The sequence below is a fragment of the Antechinus flavipes genome, chromosome 2 (genome assembly GCF_016432865.1).
Source record: "Antechinus flavipes isolate AdamAnt ecotype Samford, QLD, Australia chromosome 2, AdamAnt_v2, whole genome shotgun sequence".
NCBI lineage: Eukaryota > Metazoa > Chordata > Mammalia > Dasyuromorphia > Dasyuridae > Antechinus > Antechinus flavipes.
This window is the reverse complement of record NC_067399.1, coordinates 260,164,891-260,185,393: the sequence shown is the minus strand read 5'-3', so window position 1 is coordinate 260,185,393 and position 20,503 is coordinate 260,164,891. Positions and strand designations below refer to the sequence as shown.

The following is a 20,503-nucleotide window of genomic DNA, read 5'->3' as shown; positions in this document are numbered from 1 at the left end:
CTGAGCTGAGTGAAATCAAGTTATGAAATGAGCAGTTTCAGGTTTATAGTCCTGGAGACTGAAAGTTAAGTGATTTGTTTAGGGTCACACAGTTAGGGGCTATGGGAGGTCTAAGGTGAACTCAGGTATTTCTGACTGCAGACCCAGCCCTTATCCTCCTACCCACCTCCAATAATAAGGACATGATGTGACAGCAGTGAGTGGGGTTATGGAGGCATGGGATGAAGGAAGAGCCTGAGACACTTTGTCCCTTGACCTCCTGGGCAAGGTCAAATACTGGAGCCAGAACCCCCTCCACCAATACACACAGTCTGTTTTAGCTACTTCAGCTGGGCTGGATTTTTACCCCTGGAGCAGTGAATACAGACAGACAAGGGGTGGAGTTTCTTTGCTTTGGCTGAAAGGCAGCACATTCCCCAGTTTCTACATCTGGGCCTGCTGTGCCCTGCAGGACCCAAACCCATAAACAAATTGAAGGATTAGGGAGTCTTCCTGTCTCTGATGCTGCTGGGTTAAAGGTAGGGGGTCTGGGAAGGGCAGAGATGGATATCAAGTGACCGAACTGCCAGATTTAATTTAGGAAAGAAATGCCCTAAATCTATAGGGCTGGTTTGTAGGGCTAAACAAGTGATAGATGGAAAATATCTCCTCCCTTTCCCTACCCCCACTCCCTCTTATATCTTGGTGCCTGAGGATGTTCCTAAAATTTACCATTCCTTGGAGTTATCCCAGAGCAGATTCACATCCCAAAAAGGCAATGAAGTGATCATTTTTATTTTTTAAAAATTAAATTATTTTTTAATTTTATGATTATTTTTATTTTTTCAGACTTCCTGAGCCCCACAATATCAACATCTTCTGAATTATCTAAGGATCCTAGAATCATAGATTCAGAGCTAGAAGTGACCTTAGAAATCATATAGTCCAAGAGTTTTTAACTTAAGAAGGAAAAAAACGAACACATATTCATTAAGTACCTGCTGTGTGCCAGATACCACAGCACACTTTACAAATATTATTTCATTTGATTCTAACAACAAACCTGGGAAGTAGATGTTATTATTGCTTTTATCTTATAGTTGGTGGAAACTTGAGGCAAGAATTTAAGTGAATTGCCTAGGACCATATAGCTAGTGTCTTAGCTTAGATTTGAATTGAGGCAGGTAGATAGGGTGCTAGGCCTGCAATCAAGAAAACCTGATTTTAAATCCAGCGTCAGATACTTACTAGTTGTTTGACAATGGGCAAGTCATTTGACCTCTTTGCCTCAATTCACTAGAAAAGGAAATGGCAAACCACTCCAGTATCTTTGCCAAAAGAACCTCAAACAGAATCAGGAAGAGTTGGACACAATGGAACAATTTCTAGATCCAGGTCTATTCACTGAACTACCCTAATTCCTTCTGATTGGGGTTCACAGATCTGGTTTATGGACAGATTTAAGAGATCCATGAACTTGGTGAGAAAAAAAAAAGTATCTTTATTTTTACTTTTAACTGAAATTTATCATTTCTTTCAATTATTTAAAAAATTTTCTGAACCTTACTATATCTGTATCCAAAAGAGATTTTTTAAAAAGAGGAAAGGATCTATCTGCACAAAAATACTTATAGCAGTTCTTTTTGTAGTTGGCAAAGAATTGGAAATTGAGGACATGTCCACCAATTGAGAAAGAACTGAAGAATTTGTGGTATATGTTGTAATGGAATGTTACTATGCTACAACTTATGATGAACAGGCCGATTTCAGAAAAAGCTGGAAAGACTTACATCAACTGATGCAAAGTGAATTGAGCAGAACCAGAAGAACATTATACATAGTAACAGCAACATTGAATGATGGTCAGTTATGAATAACTTAGCTATTCTCAGCAATACAAGGCTCTAATACAACTCCAAAGGATCGTTATGAAAAATGCTATTTGTCTATAGAAAAAGAACTGATAGAAGCTGAAAACAGATTGACACATATTATGCTTTTTTTTTTTCTTTTGGGTCTATATTTTCTTTCATAACATGACCAATATGATATGTTTTATATTATTGAACATGTATAAACTATATCAAATTGCTTATATCTCAAGAAGGGGGAGGGGAGAAAGGGAGAAAAATTTAAAACTCAAAATCTTATAAAAAACAATTGTTAAAAACCATTCTTACACATAATTAGAAAAATATAATTTACGTAAAATAAAATGAATTTTAAAATTATCTTTATACTTAAGTAGGGAAAAATAAAATATCATTTTTTAAAAATATGATTCTGAGAAGGGAGACCATGGTTATCACCAGATTGCTAAATTAATCCATGACACAAAAAAGGTTAAGAGCCAAAAATTCATTCCAAAGCCCTTACTTTTAATATAAGAAAACTCAGATAAAGGGAAATCAATGACTTGCTTAGAGTCACACAGCTATCAGGTGTCTGCAAGAGTATTCTGCCCACTATATTGCCTAAGGGGACAAGAATCCCTCTCCAAATCCAGAGAATACTTCTTAAGTATCATGGGAAATATGGGAGCAAATAGATGCAATTCCTACTTTGTAGGAGAATACAGATCGGTGGGAAAAAAAGATAGAATAGTAGGGTAGTGGATAGAGCTCTGGGCCTGGAATCATAGGACCTGAGTTCAAATATGACTTCAGATATTCACTTGTGGGTGTGATGACTTAACCTCTATTTACAAGAAGGAAATGTTAAACCACTCCAGGATTTTTACCAAGAAAACTACCTGGATAGCACTTATTTCCCAGGGTAGTTATGAGGATCAAATGAGATGATAATTATAAAGTTCTTAGCACAGTGGCTGACACATAGTAAATGCTATATTAATATCAGCTATTAATAGTAGTAATATTAGTATATAATAATATTTATAATATATAAGTAATATTAGCATATAATGATTCCACTCTGGAATCATTCACTAAGTATTTAGTGAATTCAAAATAAAAAACTAGTCATGAATATCTTAGAAGAGGTGAGTCTTGGACTGAGCTTTGGAAAAGATGTAAGAATTAGAGAGAGCTTTCTAGTTTTAAATCTATGACTCATACATATCCAAAAAGACAGGGAAGGAAAGTACAAATAAAAGGAAATGTATGAATAAATAAAAGAAGGCAAGAATGAGTCTGTGTGACATGTGCAAAAATGTTTGTAGCAATCCCTTTTGCAGTAGCAAGAAACTGGATGCCCATCAGTTGGGGAATGGCTGAATAAGTTATGGAATATGAATGGAATGGAATATTATTGTTCTATAAAAAACAATCAGCACAATGATTTCAGAAAAGCCTGGAGAGACTTACATGAACTGATGCTAAGTGAAGTGAATAGAACCAAAAGAAAAACAAGATTATGTGATGAACAATGATGGATGTGGCTCTTTTCAGTAATGAGATGATTCAAGTCAATTCCAATAGCCTTGTGAGGGAGAGAGCCATCTGCATCCACAAAGAGGACTTTGGAAATTGAATGTGGAGCACAACATAATATTTTCACAGTTTTTGTTGTTGTTGTAGTTATTTGCTGGCTTTTTTTTCTCCTTTTTTTTTTTCTTTTTGATCTGATTTTTCTTGCATAGCATGATAAATGTGAAAATATGTTTAAAAGATTTATACATGTTTAATTTATTTTGGATTACTTGCTGTCTAGGAAAGGGGAAAAGGAAGAGAAAGGGAGAAAAATAGGTTTTGCAAGGGTGAATGCTGAAAATTATCTTTGCATGTATTTTGAAAAATAAAAAGTTATTATAAAAGAGAATTTCTACCCATGTGGACAGAGCTCCCTCATTAGCAAACCTCTCTAGTTCCTTTTTAAAATAAATAAATAAAAAAGAGTCTGTGTGAGAATCAGGGAAGATTAGCCTAAATAGAATGGAAGAATAGTAGAAAGTAAATCTGGATAGGTAGGTGGGGCCTTGAATGCCAGAATATAAAGTGTTGGGCTTGATATAAACCATTACTTAAGCAGAGAAAGAACATAAGAAAACATTATTTCAGAAAGATGAATTTGGCAGCAGTAGCAGCAGGTGCAGAATGGATTGATTGAAGAGGAAGACCACGAGGCAATTTTTGAAGAAATCCCGCAGTGAGATAATGAACATCTGAGTGAGATTAGTATCTGAAGCAATGGAAAGAAGAAATTAATCCAGAAAGTAAAAAACCAAGGGGAGTCAGAAAATTCAAGACCACAAATCTTTCTTAGAGTATTAGGAAGAGTTACTGGAGGAATGAAGGATTTGGGAAGGAAGATGTGGTATTCAATTTCCAACATTTTGAGAAGAGCAGAAGGAAGTTTAGTAAGGGAAATAAATAAATGGAGCAATTTTGTTACTATCATATTTAATTTTAAAACAATATATAGACAACTATGATGGATTTGGTGTTTTTCAACAATAAAGTGATTCAGGCCAATTTCAATAGACTTGTGATGAAGAGAGCCATTGGCATGCAGAAATAGGATTATGGGGACTGAATGTGCATCACAACATAGTATTTTTACCTTTTTGTTGTTGTTTGCTTGCTTTTTTTCTTTCTCATTTTTTCTCTTTTTGATCTGATTTTTCTTGTGCATCATGATAAATGTGGAAATAGAATTGTATACGTTTAACCTATATTGGATTACTTGCTGTTGAGAAGGAGAGGGGAAGAGAGGGAGAAAAATTTGAAACACAAAGTTTTGCAAGAATGAATGTTGAAAACGATCTTTGCATGTATTTTGGAAATAAAAAGCTATTATTAGAAACATAAAAAACCCATTAAATAGTATATGGGACAATTAGAAGGCATAGTGGATAGAGCATCGGCTCTGGAGTCAATTAGACACCTAACACTTATTGGCTGTGTGACTCTGGGTAAGTCACTTAACCTTTCCACAAGAAGGAAATGGCAAACCACTATATTATCTTTGCCAAGAAAACCCCAAAGTCCACATGAAGAGTCAGGTATGATTAATAAAGTGAACAACAGCACTATATAACAAGTATCTTACTTGGTAAAGTAATCGTGCAACAGCAACAAACAGAGGAAGCTAGAAATGTAAAACTGGAACTTTAGTCAAATCAAATTCAGGAAATCTTTATTACGTAGCTCTAAGGTTCTTTAAGGTAAAAATCTTCTGATTTAGAGTTGGAATCTGTTGCATAAAAAGACTCTGAGTTCTCTCATCTCTGCAGAACTACAATTAGCAATCCTGGGGTCTAGGGCAAGCTTCATCAAGCACCAGCAAAAAAAGCAGCAGGAAATATCCTCAAATCAATTTTTCAGACAAATCCTGTCAGAACCTGGAGGACACTAGAACATCACTTTTTTGGGGGGAATCAAAGACCTTGGGCAATCTCAAAGCTCTCATTGCTACTTGATCTCATTGAGGAAAAGAGTGCAGTGTAACAGACCCAGATTAGGAAGGATATAGAAGAGAAGAGGAGAAAAGCAAACTATCTGTTTGCTTCCTATTATTCTTACACATTCAGGTGTTTCTTCCTTGTTTAAGCAATTCAAGTGCTTTCCTCACCCCACTAAGATTCAGTGCTCTGGGACAAAGCCCAGAGTCTCCGACCTTAGTTATGGCACTGTATCTTTGAACACAGGATGAAGAACAGGACTCTTATGCCTAGGCTTCTTGCTAAGAGCCCCATATCTACCTGCTGGTCACAGGCATTGTAGCACAGTTTTGCCAACCTGAAGGAAAATGTCCTGACTTTTCTTTGATGGCAGGTTTCTACCCTGCTGCAAAGAAGGGACTGTGGCAAGACCTACATTGTGTGGAATTCATAGGGTTTAGCAAAAGTTGGGAATAAGTATAGTGTTCTATGTCAGCTAACATGACAAACAGAAATATATTTAAAAGATTGCACATATTTAATCTACATCAACTTACTTGCTGTCTTCGGAAGGGGGAAGTAGGAGAGGAAGGGAGAAAAAATTGAAGTACAAAATCTTAACCAAAATGAATGTTAAAAACTGTCTTTATATGTATTTTGAACAATAAAATACTGAAGGAAAAAAATTTCTGCTAAGATTGGAAAATATTTTAAGTTCATAGAAACTGAGTGGGCAGCAGATTAAATCCCAAGCCCGAGCCTGGCAGGGCCCTTTGGTCTTCGGGCCAAAGGCTGATTGGGGGCCGTTGGGGCTTTATCCCTGGCAGGCTGACAGCTTTGTCATGCTTCACCATCCAGCAGGACACCAGCCTCCCACCCTGGGCCGCTTTGGTCTGATAACTTGGTAATGAATTGAATTCAATGGACCTCATATCTTAAAAGATTCATAAACTTTAAACGGCTCCAGAGCTTAATGAAGGAAGGAGAAAGCTCAGACTGTCTTTGTGCATCGTAGCTGACCCATAAAGGTCTCACTGTGCTGAACCATATCTCTGATGTACCTAGCACTGAGTAGGAGTCCTGCCTCGTGGTCTTCTCAGAGACCTGTGTCCTCAGGGAAGAGGGGGAATTGCTCCTGGAACTGCAGAGATCTGCCGGCTTTGGGGCTGGACTGGACCACTTGGTGTAGAGAGCAGTATGGAAAGCATCATCTGGGATGGGGCCACAGAGCTTTTCTTCAGCATCCCGAGAAAGAGCTGGTCCTAGACCTAACATAGCATGCTTATTTTAACCCAAACTCCTGCTCTATCTTGGAGCAAAAACAGTATTGGATTTGGGGCAGAAAAGCCTAGTTTCAAATTGTGACTCTGCTATTAACTGCTAGAGAAGTCACAGTATGAAGTTATGCTTCCAAAGCCTCTATTTAGGGAGAAAGTCTTAGTTGGCAGGAGTTAAAAAATATAACTGACAAATGGGTCAAATGGGTTTTAGGGGGACCTCCCCAGAAGTGGCCTTGAGGTATCCTGGGGTCTTAAGGTGATATCCAGGTATATCTCCCCTATTTCTAAATTTGTCTTTAAATATTGAGTTGAAATGAGATGATTCAGGCCAGTTCCAATGGTCTTGTGATAAAGAGAGTCATCCCACGGAGAGGACGGTGGAAACTGAGTGCCCCACAACATAGTATTTTCACTCTTTTTGTTGCTGCTTGCTTGCATTTTGTTTTCTTTCTAATTTTTTTTCCTTTTTGATCTTATTTTTCTTATGCAGATGATAATTGTGGAAATATGAATAGAAGAATTGCACATGTTTAACATATATTGGATCACTTGCCATCTATGGGAGGGGGTGGGGGAAGAGAGGAGTGCAAGGTTTTGCAAGGGTGAATGTTGAAAACTATCCATGATATGTTTTGAAAATAAAAAGCTTTACTTTAAAAAAAACTAATGTAAAAATAGGGTTGAGGGAGAGTTTTCTGCTGGGACATAGCTGTCATTCAAGCAACCTCTCTTAGGAACTGGTATTACCTTCAAAGCTACCCTAATAATCCAGAAACTTTCCCCACCTTCTGCATGAGGACATATGTTTGGTGAGGACACAGGTAATTTCTTTTTAGATGGCATGCTTATGGACTTGGTGGATGATACATAACTAGGAGAGAGAACTAATCTGATGCAAGACAAGAAGCAAAGGGACCATCATAATTTAGAATCAATGTCAACAAGGAAGTTATTAAGCATTTCCTACAGACCAGGACTTAAGAATAGCATCTAGTATTTATTTAAGCTGTTAAGATTTACAAAGCACTTTACATTTATTAAGTCATTTTGATTATCAAACCAACCCTATGAGGAAAATACTACTTTTATCCCCATTTTACAACTTAGGAAACTGAGGTAGAAAAAAGTCAACTCCACACCATTACATGGCTAGTAGGTACCTGAGGGATTATTTGAATTCACATCTTGCTGATTTCTTGTCTATCAATCTATCCTCTCCCCACCACTCAGCTGCCCCTGGGAGAGAGTCTCTGCCCTCAACAAATTTACATCTTATCATTGATAGGTCAAGTTTAATGGACTGAGATGTAATGGAAATAAACTCAGAATCTCAGACTTGCAACTGAAGAAACCATCACCAGATGGGGCTAGTGTGGATAAACAGCAGTCCATTTCACACAAAATGGGACCAAACAGGTCAGGGATTTTAGTGGACTACAACAAGCTCTATGAGGATCAATAATGACACAGAGTGGAGAGTCAATTCATTCCTCAGCGCATTGAGCCAAGTAGAGTGATTAGAACATGTGAATTATTGTTATTTGGAAGCTCCACGGAATAAATGAAAAGGAGAATTGCTCAAATTTTCCCATTCATATTTTTCCCTACATGTAGCAGCAATTAATTGCTTTATTAATTTACCAATTTTAAGGTAAGCTAAAGCAGGTAAATGACAGTGGATAGAGCATTGGGCTTGGAATCAAGAAATCTCATCCTCCTCAATTCAAATCTAGCCTTAGACATTCATTAGTTGTGTGACCCCAGGTAAGTCACTTAATCCTATTTGCCTCAATTCCCTTATCTGTAAAAAAGTACAGAAGAAGGAAATAATGGTAAACCACTTCAGTATCTTTGCCAAGAAAACCACAAATGAGGTCACAAAGAGATACAACTGAACAACCAAACAGTACCTAACACAGAGCCTGATAAATAGTTGTCATTTACAAATATGGAAATATGTTTGGAGGACTTACACATATTTAATCTACATTGGATTGTTTGCTACCTTGGGGACAGGGGAAAGGAGAAAGAAGGAGAAAATTTGGAATTCAAGGTTTTGCAAAAGTGACTGTTGAAAACTACTTGCATGTATTTGGAAAAATAAAATGCTACAAAAAATCTTTTTTAAATAGTTGTAATTTAACAATGCTTGCTGAAATCAAAACTGAATGCTAGAGTAGGTAATGAGGAAACTAAAATATCACTCTTTGCAGATGATATGACAGTATACTTAGAGAACCCCAGAGATTCTACTAAAAAGCTATTAGAAATAATCCACAATTTTAGCAAAGTTGCAGGATACAAAATAAATCCACATTAATCCTCAGTATTTTTATACATCACCAACAAAATCCAACAGCAAGAGATACAAAGAGAAATTCCCTTTAAAATAACTGCTGATAGTATAAAATATTTGAGAATCTATCTGCCTGAGGAAAGTCAGGAACTATATGAGCAAAACTACAAAACACTTTCCACATAAATAAAGTCAGATCTAAACAATTGGAAAAATATTAAGTGTTCTTGGATAGGCCAAGCAAATATAATAAAGATGACAAAACTCTCTTAAACTAATCTATATATTTAGTGCTATACCAATCAGAGTCCCAAGGAACTATTTTAATGACCTAGAAAAAATAACAACAAAATTCATCTGGAAGAACAAAAGGTGAAGAATTTCAAGGGAACTAATGGAAAAAAAATCAAATGAAGATGGCCTAGCTGTACCAGATCTAAAAAAGTAGCGGTCACCAAAATCATTTGGTATTGGCTAAGAAATAGATTAGTTGATCAGTGGAATAGGTTAGGTTCACAGGACAAAATCGTCAATAACTATAGCTATCTAGTGTTTAACAAACCCAAAGATCCCAACTTTTGGAATAAGAATTCACTATTTGACAAAAATTGCTGGGAAAACTTAAAATTAGTATGGCAGAAACTAGGCATGGACTCACACTTAACACATACACCAAGATAAGATCAAAATGGGTCCATGATATAAGCATAAAGAACAAGATTAGAAATAAATTAGAAGAACATAGGATACTTTACCTTTCAGACTTGTGGAGGAAGGAATTTGTGACCAAAGAAGAACTAGAGATTATTATTGATCATAAAATAGAAAATTTTGATTATATCAAGTTAAAAAGCTTTTGTACAAACAAAACTAATGCAGACAAGATTAAAAGGGAAGCAATAAATTGGGAAAATATTTTTAAAGTTAAAGGTTCTGATAAAGGCCTCGTTTCCAAAATATAAAGAGAATTGACTCTAATTTATAAGAAATCAAGCCATTCTCCAATTGATAAATGGTCAAAGAATATGAACAGACAATTTTCGGATGATGAAATTTAAACTATTTCTATCCATATGAAAAGATGCTCCAAGTCATTATTGACTTATTATTAATCAGAGAAATGCAAATTAAGACAACTCTGAGATACCATTACACACCTGTCATATTGGCTAGAGTGACAGGGAAAGATAATGATGAATGTTGGAGGGGATGTGGGAAAACTGGGACACTGATATGTTGTTGGTGGAATTGTGAACGAATCCAACCATTCTGGAGAGCAATCTGGAATTATGCCCAAAAAGTTATCAAACTGAGCATGCCCTTTGATCCAGTACTGTATCCCAAAGAGATATTGAAAGAGGGAAAGGGACCCACATGTGCAAAAATGTTCGTGGCAGCCCTTTGTGTATCGGCTAGAAACTGGAAAATGATGATGCCCATCAATTGGAGAATGACTAAATAAGTTATGGTATATGAATGTTATGGAATATTATTGTTCTGTAAGAAATGACCAGCAGGATGATTTCAGAAAGGCCTGGAGAGACTCACATGAACTGATGCTAAGTGAAATGAGCAGAACCAGGAGATCATTGTACACTTCAACAACAATACTACATGAGGATATATTCTGATGGACGTGGCTCTCTTCAGCAATGAGAAGATCCAATTAAGTTCCAATTGATCAGTGATGAACAGAATCAGCTACACCCAGAGAAAGATCACTGGAAAATGAGTGTGAATTACTTGCATTTTTGTTTTTCTTCCCAGGTTATTTTACCTTTCTAAATTGGATTTTTCTTGTGCAACAAGAGAACTATATAAATATGTACACATATATTGTATTTAAGATAGATATACTTTAACATGTTTAACATGTATGAGACTGCCTGCCCTCTAGGGGAAGGGATAGAGAGAAAGAAGGGAAAAGTTGGAACAGAAGTGAGTGCAAGGGATAATGTTGGAAAATTACCCATGCATATGTTCTTTCAATAAAATTTATATATTCTATAATTTTAAAAAATTGAATGCTAATGAATTATAATGACCAAGTTTGGCCCCAAAAAGTTATAAAAAGGCACCTCTAACTCTTTTTTGGCAGAAGTAGAAAACTGGATGTAGAATATTGCACATCATGTCAGACTTTTTCTACGTGTTTAGTTTTGCCAAAATGGGGGGAGGGAGGGCGCTTCACTTTTTAAATTTTTTGTTATACTCTTAGAGGAAAAAGGAGGAGCACATCAGGAAATGTAAGTGATATAAAAACAAAATATGTCAATAAAATACGTTTTTAAAATAAATGTTTATTGATTGGTTGATTGATGACAGGCAAAGGATTAGAACATTCATTTTTAGGAAGTATGTCTTAAAACCTTTATTCCTGAGGAACAATGATAAGCATATTACCCCACCAACCTGACCAAGAGATCAGAAACTCAGGAAGATTGAGATATATTTCAGACATGTCCAAATTATGGGTTTATTTTACTTGTCTATATTTATTATAAGGGAGAGTATTGGGGTTTGTTGTTTTTTTAATTGCAGGAGGGATTGGGGAAGAAGAGAGAAATCAATAATAAAGATGTACCTCCCCCAAAAAGAAGAAATTAAAGAAAAAAATTATCATTGTAGCATTAAAAAATGAGGGAGAATAGAGGGATGCTCAGAGATTATGAAGAGAACTTTGAAAAGGATATGTTGAATATATTCAAATCTTTTTAAAATGAAAACTATATGTAATGCAGATTCATGTCTTTAATGTTGATGAATATGATCATATTTGGTGATATCTGTCAATAATAACCCAAATCAAGTGTAACCAAGAAACTTCTTTTGCTTAAAAAAGAAACATATTATCTATAGTCTCAGGAACTAGGATGCTATAAAAATTTACTCTATTTGGGCCAAGGTGAGCATTATCTATGAAACTGTGATTTTTGGAAACAGGAAAAGATCTTCTCAGCCAGTTTTAAGTTGCAAATCAAAATAGCACAAGGCTACAATTGCATAAATTAATCAGAAAAAGAAACAAGCAACTCCTAAGGAAGCTTAACCATCCTAAGGGAGTTGTCATTATCTCTAAACAATTGTACCAGGCCAAACAAAATGGCCTTGAAGAGCAAAAGATAACTCCGGAGCCTTTTCTCTAGGAGTCTACAGCTTCTCCTAGATACATTTTCTAGCAGCAATGTTAATTGACTCCCAGTAGAAGGGAGAGCTTGCAATCTGACTGAGTGTGGTGGTGGAGGTGGGATGGTAGTTATTGATTAAGGTGTGTGTATGTATGTGGATAGTGGATAGTATATTGGGCTTGGAGTCAGATTTAATTTCAACTCCTCCTTCTGAAATCTGCTAACTGTGTGATTCACACACAAGTCCCTTAAGCTCTCTCAGCTTGTTAAATAAGGTACTAAGACTGAGTGACTTTTAAAATCTTTTCCATTTTTCTCAGAAACCATAGGCAATACAGAGGCACTTACTACACAAGGTGTAGTGTAAGGTGTAAAGTGCCTCTGAGGCACCAAGAGGATCACCCAGCCAGTGTCAGAAGAGGCCTTTAAATCCAGATGGTCCTGATTCAGAGGCTCACCAGCCACTCACCCAGTTGGTTTTTGCAATTGCAGAAATCACGACTAACAGATACTTAAATATGTTATAAAAAGGGTATAGCAACTGCAAACCAACCATTGCCAACCAAGCAAGCATTTCTAAGCCCTAGTAAGTGCTGGACCCTCTGAGGAACCATCTGACCCCTTGGGAGCTTACATTCTATTGGAAGGAGAATTCGTTATTGGGAGGGTCACAGTTGTGGACCCAACGTGGCATGAGAAGTAATAATGCAGTTTTTCTCTGCCTTCGTCAGCCCACATCTAGAGTATGGCACAAGTTTCAGAGTGTCACATTTCAAGGAGGAAATTGGCAGGTTGAAAATCTAGGAAAGAGTGATGAGAATGGAGAAAGAACAGGAGATCTTGTTGTCTGAGAATTAGTTTAAAGTATGGATGTTTAGCCTGGAGAAGAATTAAACATGATTTGATGACTATTGTAATGTTCTTTTTAAGATCTATCATGGAGAAGGACTGTTCTGGTTTGATTGGGCCTGGAAAGGCCTGACCATCAGAGCAATGAATGGAGAGTTTGATTCAAGGGACAACTTTGGCTTGTTGCCCAAAGGTAGAATGGGTTGCTATTGGAAGTAGTAAATCTTTAAATACTTCAGAGATTGCCAAGTGACAAAATGAATAGAGATTTGGACCTAGGACCAAGAAGACCTGAATATTTAAGAAATGGGTCTTCTAATCCAGTTTCATATATCTTGTGTGACCCTGAGCAAGTCATTTAATCTCTGTCTACCTCAGTTTCCTCATCTGTAAAATGGGGATTATAATCACATTTACTTGCCAGGGTTGCAATGAAGATAAAATGAGATCATATTTGTAAAATACTTTTTAAATTAAGACTCTCTGTATAAATGCTTGCTGCTGCTGTTGTTATTCAAGAAGAGTGTAAATGATAGTTTGTTGGAGATTTTGCTTAGGGGATTCCTGGTCAGGTACAGGTCAGCCCAGGTAACCTGTGAGGTCCCTTCTGGCTCTAAAGTTGCATGATTTTGCCTTTGAACATGGTGTTGGAGTCTATCCAGGCTGCATGACTCAAAAATATTCTAGAGGAACCTGAGAGTCCTCCATGTGGATCATAAAAGGTCAGAGGAACTCAATAAAGGTGGGAGAGACATTAGAGATTGCCCAGTCTAATTCCCTCGTTTTACAGATAAGGAAATCAGGTACAGAGAAATAATGACCATCAAATTCCTTCAGGTTACAGAGCAGAGTTGGGCTTACACCCAGGTTCTCAGCACTTTCCCCACCATAGACAGTTTCCCTCGCCCCTTGTTTCTCCAGGGCCTCTTTTCCTCTCCCCCTCCTTGCTCCCCTACAGTCTGGGCAAGAGGCTTGCTGGCTGATTTTCTCCTGTGTGTGTCCCTTGCATAACTGGACTCAGCAGCTGGGCAGCAGGGGGAGGGGAGGATGATGTGAGACTGAGAGAGACCGCCCTCTCCTCCCCCTCACTGATACCATGAACCCGGGCTGCGTTGTTTCTGGCTGGGTCGATGCCAGGCCAGGCCCATAAATAGGGGTCTTCCCAGCTGCTCTGTCACTTGCCCTCTGCTTCTCTCTCTTGTCCATCTCAGCCTCTAGTACCTGGACCGGGATCTCCTCAGTCCTCGGCTCAGTGGCAAAATGATGGCTATGGGTCTCCTGTGGATGGGGCTAGCCTTGCTCCAGGCCCTAGAGACCCAGGGCCAGGCCCAGGAATCCCCCCAGGAGATCCCAGTTCAGCCTGACTTCCTAGAGGACAAGGTAAGTGGAAAAGGGCCCTCTGTTCCTCCGGCCCAGACAGAGCTGAAGCCGGAGGTCGTTGCCCAGCTTCCCCCCCTCGATGTTCTGTTCCATTGGGATGGTTGGTGCTGGGAGATAATAAATGAGGGGATGGAAGACTCCCTAAGGTCTGGCTGCCAGGTATGTCCCACGCCTCTGACCCGCTCTCAAACCTCAAATGGGGGAAGCTCCCCTGCCACTCAAGGTCTGCCCCTGTGAGCGGGGGGATCTTGTCCCGGTAACAAGTGCAGACTCCCTCGGACACAGGCTGCTCCCACACGAGCTGTAGGCTGATGCTTCCCCCTGGGTGGGCAGGGGCGGCAGCTGAAACTCTTGGGGAAGAGGGAGAGAGGGATGATGGAGAGACCTCCGTCCCTGCCTCACTCAGCCCGCGCTCCAAGAGCGGCTCCAGCGTGCCCTCTGCTGTAATTCTGGGAGAGCGCGGGCTGTTGGGGCCATCTAGTCTGTTCTCAGCCCAGGGTCAGAGCCAGGATGGTTTAGTGGCCGGTGCGGGGGAGCCGGTGCCCACAGGTGCCCAGAGCTCTCAGGGGCTGATGATGGGCTCCGTCAGGGTTCTGGCTCCCAGCGAGCCTCTCACAGACCGTCCACCCTGAAGAGCACCTTGGGCTGCAAGTGGGGGTGTCTGGGAAATGCCAGGGAATGAACGACGGCGAGGGAAGGGACCCAGAGGCTCGGCCTGCTATAGAGAAGCTGCCTTACAGTTTGTAGGGACGTGGTACAGCGTGGGACTGGCCTCTACCTTCCCCTGGTTCCTGAAAAAGAAGGCAGAGCTGATGATGTGCAAGACTGTCCTGACTCCGGAAGCTGATGGAACAGTCAACTTCACTGCCACCTTCGTCAGGTGAGACTAGCAGCCTGGGCAGTGAGAGGAGCCTGGCTGCCCCCTGGGGCAGTGAGTTTCAGGGATTATAGAAGATCAAATAGAAAGGGGAGATCGTGGTGGACAAAGGACCTTCCCTTCCCCTACCTCTAACCATCCCTCCTTCCCACGGAGATCAGGAACGGAGCAGGGGATGCTGGGGTGAGAGCGGGAGAGGGACTGTAATAGTTTTATTAACTATTTTGTTATTAATAAGAATATTAATATAGTATATAAATAAATAACATAATTATAAATATTAAATATTTATTGGGATGGGACACATCTAACACACACTACAAACCTCCCCACTCCATACAATGTACATAGTCCCAAACAGTTAATCACCCTACTAGTGGGATAAGGAATGGGCCTGTGATGTATTTGTTAAAGGAAACTCTCAGCTGAGGGAGTTTCCTCCATCAAAGTAGGTCAGCATCCCCTCTGCTTTTTACACTCTTAGTTGCCCAGAGGACCATGATGAGGTTATATGATTTGCCCAGTGTCAGTATGTTTTGGAGGCAGAGCTTCAGCCCAAGTCTTGCTGGCTTTAACGTCAACAGTCTGATCTACTTCATGTCACTGAAGTTAAGTTACTAGTCACCTGCCACTTTTGTAGTTTATGAGATTGTTCACAGAAAGGAAGAAAGTGTATTTGAATTTTCACAGAACAGAAGAAACCTGCATGTTTATTGCACTTGACTCAGGTTGGGCTTGCCTTAGTAGGTCTTTATTTACATAATTGTTGTCCATCTGCATATTTTTCTTTTGGTTTTGCTTTCTTCACTCTACATCTCTTCACAGGAGGTTTTATTAAGCAATTTTTAATCAGAACAGGTAACTTGAGCCAGGTAAAGGGAAGTTCAGGGTCTGGCTCTGGGAACAGGAACAGGTAGGACAATATATACTCCTAATATTTAACCCTATTTCTCACCAGAGCCATAACCCCAGCCTCCAGTATTAACCTTATCTCAAATCATCATAATCAAATTTTACTTATCCTTAAATCCGACATTTTTCCAATGCCAATCCAGAAGCAGGCAGGTGGGACAATGGATTTAGGGCCAGAAAGAGGAGTTCAACTCCTGCTTCAGATTCCTGCTACATGATTCTGGGCAAGTCATTTAACTTCAGTTTCCTCATCCACAAAATGAAGAGGACTAAAGGCCTCTGAAGTTCCCTGTAACTCTAATGATATGATCCTCTAACCTTAACTCCAAATTGAAAGTTAATTCTGAATTCTCCCACTTTATGCTGCTTCTGAGCAATTAGGGCCTCCCGGGGCGCAGTATTTGGCCTTTGGCGGGGGCTGGGGTGGGCTGGGGCTGGCTTCCCACTTGACTCAGTAGCTGGGTTGTACCTGCAGCAACAATCAGTGTGAGACTCGCACCTCCCTCCTGAGGAAGACCCAGCAGCCAGGACACTATGTTTACAAAAGCCTCAGTAAGTGTGCTCCTCCCGGTTTTTCCTGTCAGGACTTGGGGACTTACCTGTCTAAGCAGAGTTCAGGGGATCCAGCTTCACAAATTCTCAGGGAAAGGGAGGAAACACCACTGAAAACCATGGCCAAAGGGGGTATTGGGCTGGCATTGGGTGGCACTGAGTAAGAATCCAGCATCCCCTACTTGCTCTTTAATGAGGATTCCAAGAGGGGAAGCGGGTTTGGAGAGCCCCAAGAAAGAGGGGGTCCAGGAGCTCCCCACAATGTTTCCTTTCTTGTGTTTTCTCAGAGTGGGGGAGTGAACACAACATCTTTGTGGTGGAAACCAACTATGAGGAGTACTCCCTGCTCTATACCACTAAAACCAAAGGCAACAGTAACTTCAACATGGCAACTCTCTACAGTATGTATCCAGGGTAGCCCACCCAGCCCCAAAAGGACCCCACCTACTGCCCCTTACCAGTTGGTATAGAGTCCCCAGTCCCCTTCCCCTTTTATTGCAAATACTAACTAATCCTTAACTTTTCCTGGATGTAGGATCATTTAATCCTTTCTCCCCAAGGACAGAATAAGACTTCAACTGAAATGTGACAGATGAAAGCTAGACAGTGCCAGTCATCTTCCTAAATTCTGACCCTGGGAACCACAATCAAGGAAGGCTAGGGAACAGCCCCCCTAGACTGGGTTTAGGAGCAATCCTTCCTGGAGAGAGGGACCCCACCAGATGATCTCTCCTAAATCTGTGCTTCCCTTGTGTACCACAGGCAGAACCAAGGATGTGAGACCTGAGCTGAAGGAGAGGTTCATCAGCTTTGCCAAGTCCCATGGCTTCACAGAAGACACCATTGTCATCCTGCCCAAAACTGGTGAGGGCAAGATTTGAGGGGAATAGGGATTAGGGTCTGATAAGGGGCAGATAAACAGCTTTGGCCAAGCACTTTAATTGAGGAAGGAGGATCCGAGGATAGAGCTGGTTCATTGTACAGGGGAAGCTAGGGTCTAGATCTCTTCCAGCCCCTCCTCTGCTTCCTGCCTCCTTCCTTCTGTTCTTTGACCCGGTTCTCAATATTTCCTGGAGCTAGCCCTGTAGCATCCGTAGCTGGCTTCCCCAGGGACAGGGTTGGGCTAACCTCACTACTCTCTCACAAGCTATTCATGGGAGGGAGAATGGGAGATAGAACCCTAAACTTAGGGTACTTACCTTACTGAGTCTCAAAGTGGGGAGAAAGTAGAAATGACAGGGCTAGACCTTCTGGGAGATTCTGGTCTGGGCTTCCCACCTAATGTCCCAAATTTAGAGAATTCTAAGGGCTCTCCCCTCTGTTGACTGCAATCCAGAGGAGGTGATAGAAACTCAGAAAGGCCAACTAATGGCTACTCATGAAGGCAGAGGGGAAGGAGAGTCAGCAAGCACTCTTTCATTTCCATGGAGGTGTTTATAAGAAAGGGGGTTTGTATTGCATCAGGAAGGATTGAGATTAGACATGAAAAAATTCCAACAAAGACTATCAAATCCTAGAATGAAAAGCTGAGGGCATTATATGAAGCTTAAAATGAAGGCAGATTCTCCTGAGTAGAGGACAATTGAGAGAATGGGAGTGGTTCTATTTAAGGGCTAGGATGGTTGGGATGCTTGTAACTTTCTCTGTATCCAGATTTAGGAATAACCAAAAAAAAATTTTTTTCCCTGCAGATCAGTGTATCGATGAAAACTAAGTGAGTAGCCCTGAAGGGCATGGCCTCTGATGCCTTATCTACAACAGGAGTGGAGGATGGAGTGTGGGGGTTTGTGGGGTGCAGATGGGAAGAATAAACGATACTTGTTAAAAACAATAACCCCTATTTCAAAAGTTCTTTAAAAAACCAAGTGAGCTAGACAATAACCTTTACTACAACTTCATTTGACACATGCAGAGACAGACTCAGAAAAATTTAATTAAGAAATTTTAGGCCTTAGGCCTTGCCATTAGCATCCTATTTCTACATAGTAATCTCAGTGTGAGGTTTGGGGCTTTTTCCACTTAAAATATCATGTTTTTTTTTTTTTTTTTCCTCTTTCCAGTCAGATCCTGCACATGCCTTAATCACCCCCTTGGACCTCAGGCTCTTCTCTAGAAAGTCTCAGCTCCATGGACCCCTGGCTGGCAGGATCTTTCTGCCTGGTGCCACTGCCTCCAGCTTTGCGCTTCTATACTGACCCCATCAAATAAATAAATGGAGTACTGATTCTGGCTCCTGTCTTGTTTTCGCGATAGCAACTTTCTTTTGTCTACTTTTTATACTAGAGTGTGTCCTGGAAGACAACTGGCTCAGTATAGGACTTTGAGAAAGTCACCTTCCTCCCCCTTTCCTGAGCCTCAGTTTTTTTTCATTTATAAAATGAATGACTTGGATTTGATTCACGAGCTCACTATCCTTCTAGGGTCTCTGCTCTGACGTCATATGTTCAATGAGTCTAGCATTTTAACATCACACCATTTCCCCAGTGCCTTCCCAACCAAGCAACCAAACCTGAGTTTCCATGTTTGAATGTTCTGAACTGAAAGTAGGGATTGGTGCTTTGTGGTGTCATTATTACCAGAATTAAGGATGGAGAGGGGTGGGATCCTTAGGGAGGGAACAGTCCTAAAGGACCCTTGAACATCAACTGACCTCTGAATAGCTCCTTAAGTGGGTGGAGGGGAAGAGGAGGGAAGGAATGAAGTCTGTACTTAATTCATTTGATAGCTGCTTGCCACTCCCAGGGGACTCCCAAAATGCTGTCACCTGTTGAGGAAAAAGGTAGGAAGGTACACCTTTGGGTTTAATCCGATTAAGTGTTAAGTGGGGATTAAAGAAATTAGATGGCTCAGAGATAAGAGTTTATCTCAAAACAGATTTAGATTAGGGGGAAAGATTAGTTTGGAAGAGAAAGAAAACCCTCTACTGTTTACTCCTGTCTAATTGGGCAAAGAAGAAAAACTGGCTGTCAAGCCAAAAGCTTCTCCACCAAATGACCCAGTCACAAAGTGATCCCCTAACCCAAGCCACCAGATGCCCTATTAGCCCAGCCACAGATTGACCCACTAATTAAAAAAAAAATGTCCACACATTAGTTGGTGCTCCCATCCATTCCTGAACCTTAGTCATCAGACTCTATAAGTCATCATGGCTTCCTATTCATCAAATCCTGACAGACTTCTTCCTTCTAAATGAGTCTGCAATAGCTAATACTGGTGACTCTGAAATTCTCCTTTCCTTGCCTTTCTTGACGATGCTCTCCACGTTACAGACATAACTGAGGCTGGGTGATGTTGTTGAGGTTGGGAAGAGGGCACCTTGGACACCGGTCTATGACCCTAAACTTTTGGGGTCCCTCTTCCCATTCTCAACAATGTGAACTTTGCCTCAATACACTGATATTTAAAAGGCAATAAGAACACTTTCAGTAGAATAGAGAGGATTGTCTTCATGCTTGGGAAGAAGAGAGAGTTTTAAAAGGAAGCTATCAGATGGTCAGCTCTTCTTTGGCCTCCCCCCAGTGCTTGCCACTGCTATAGTGTGTGCTCCTAGCTCCCATTACTAGTTACAGTTCCCCTCCAAATTCTCTTCCAATGTCTTAAATCTCTCTGTTTCTTTTCCTTTCTCCTATTTCTTTTCCTTTCCTTCAATAGAAGATATCCTCTTGGGTCAGTCCATACCCTTCTTTTCTAATCTCTAAGATCATCCATTCCTAAAACTTCAATTATGCCCTCTAGGTGGATACTGCCCAAATTCAATAACTCTAGAATAGGCTTCTTGTTAGAGCATTAGTCTAAAAATTTCCAAATGACAACTGGGCCTTCTTCTTTGAATGACCCACTGCCTTTCATATCCAACACATCTTACAACCGAACTAAGCATTTTTCCTCCAATCCTCGTTCCTCGCAGAC

The 20,503-nt window shown here is 40.2% G+C and overlaps 1 protein-coding gene across 2 annotated transcripts; it reads left to right on the top strand.

Moving 5' to 3' along the window:
- Positions 1–13,995: 13,995 nt before the first annotated feature.
- Positions 13,996–18,818, top strand: PTGDS (prostaglandin D2 synthase). 2 transcript variants are annotated; one of them, XM_051976933.1, is made up of 7 exons: positions 13,996–14,253; positions 14,994–15,133; positions 16,518–16,594; positions 16,882–16,995; positions 17,357–17,458; positions 18,286–18,308; positions 18,659–18,818. In XM_051976933.1, exons 1-6 carry the CDS (start codon positions 14,134–14,136, stop codon positions 18,306–18,308), a joined length of 576 nt encoding a protein of 191 aa, XP_051832893.1. In that variant the 5' UTR covers positions 13,996–14,133; the 3' UTR covers positions 18,659–18,818. The 2 variants fall into 2 exon arrangements, with proteins under 2 accessions (XP_051832893.1, XP_051832892.1); XM_051976932.1 differs by having other exon boundaries at positions 14,008–14,253; positions 18,655–18,818.
- Positions 18,819–20,503: the final 1,685 nt, after the last annotated feature.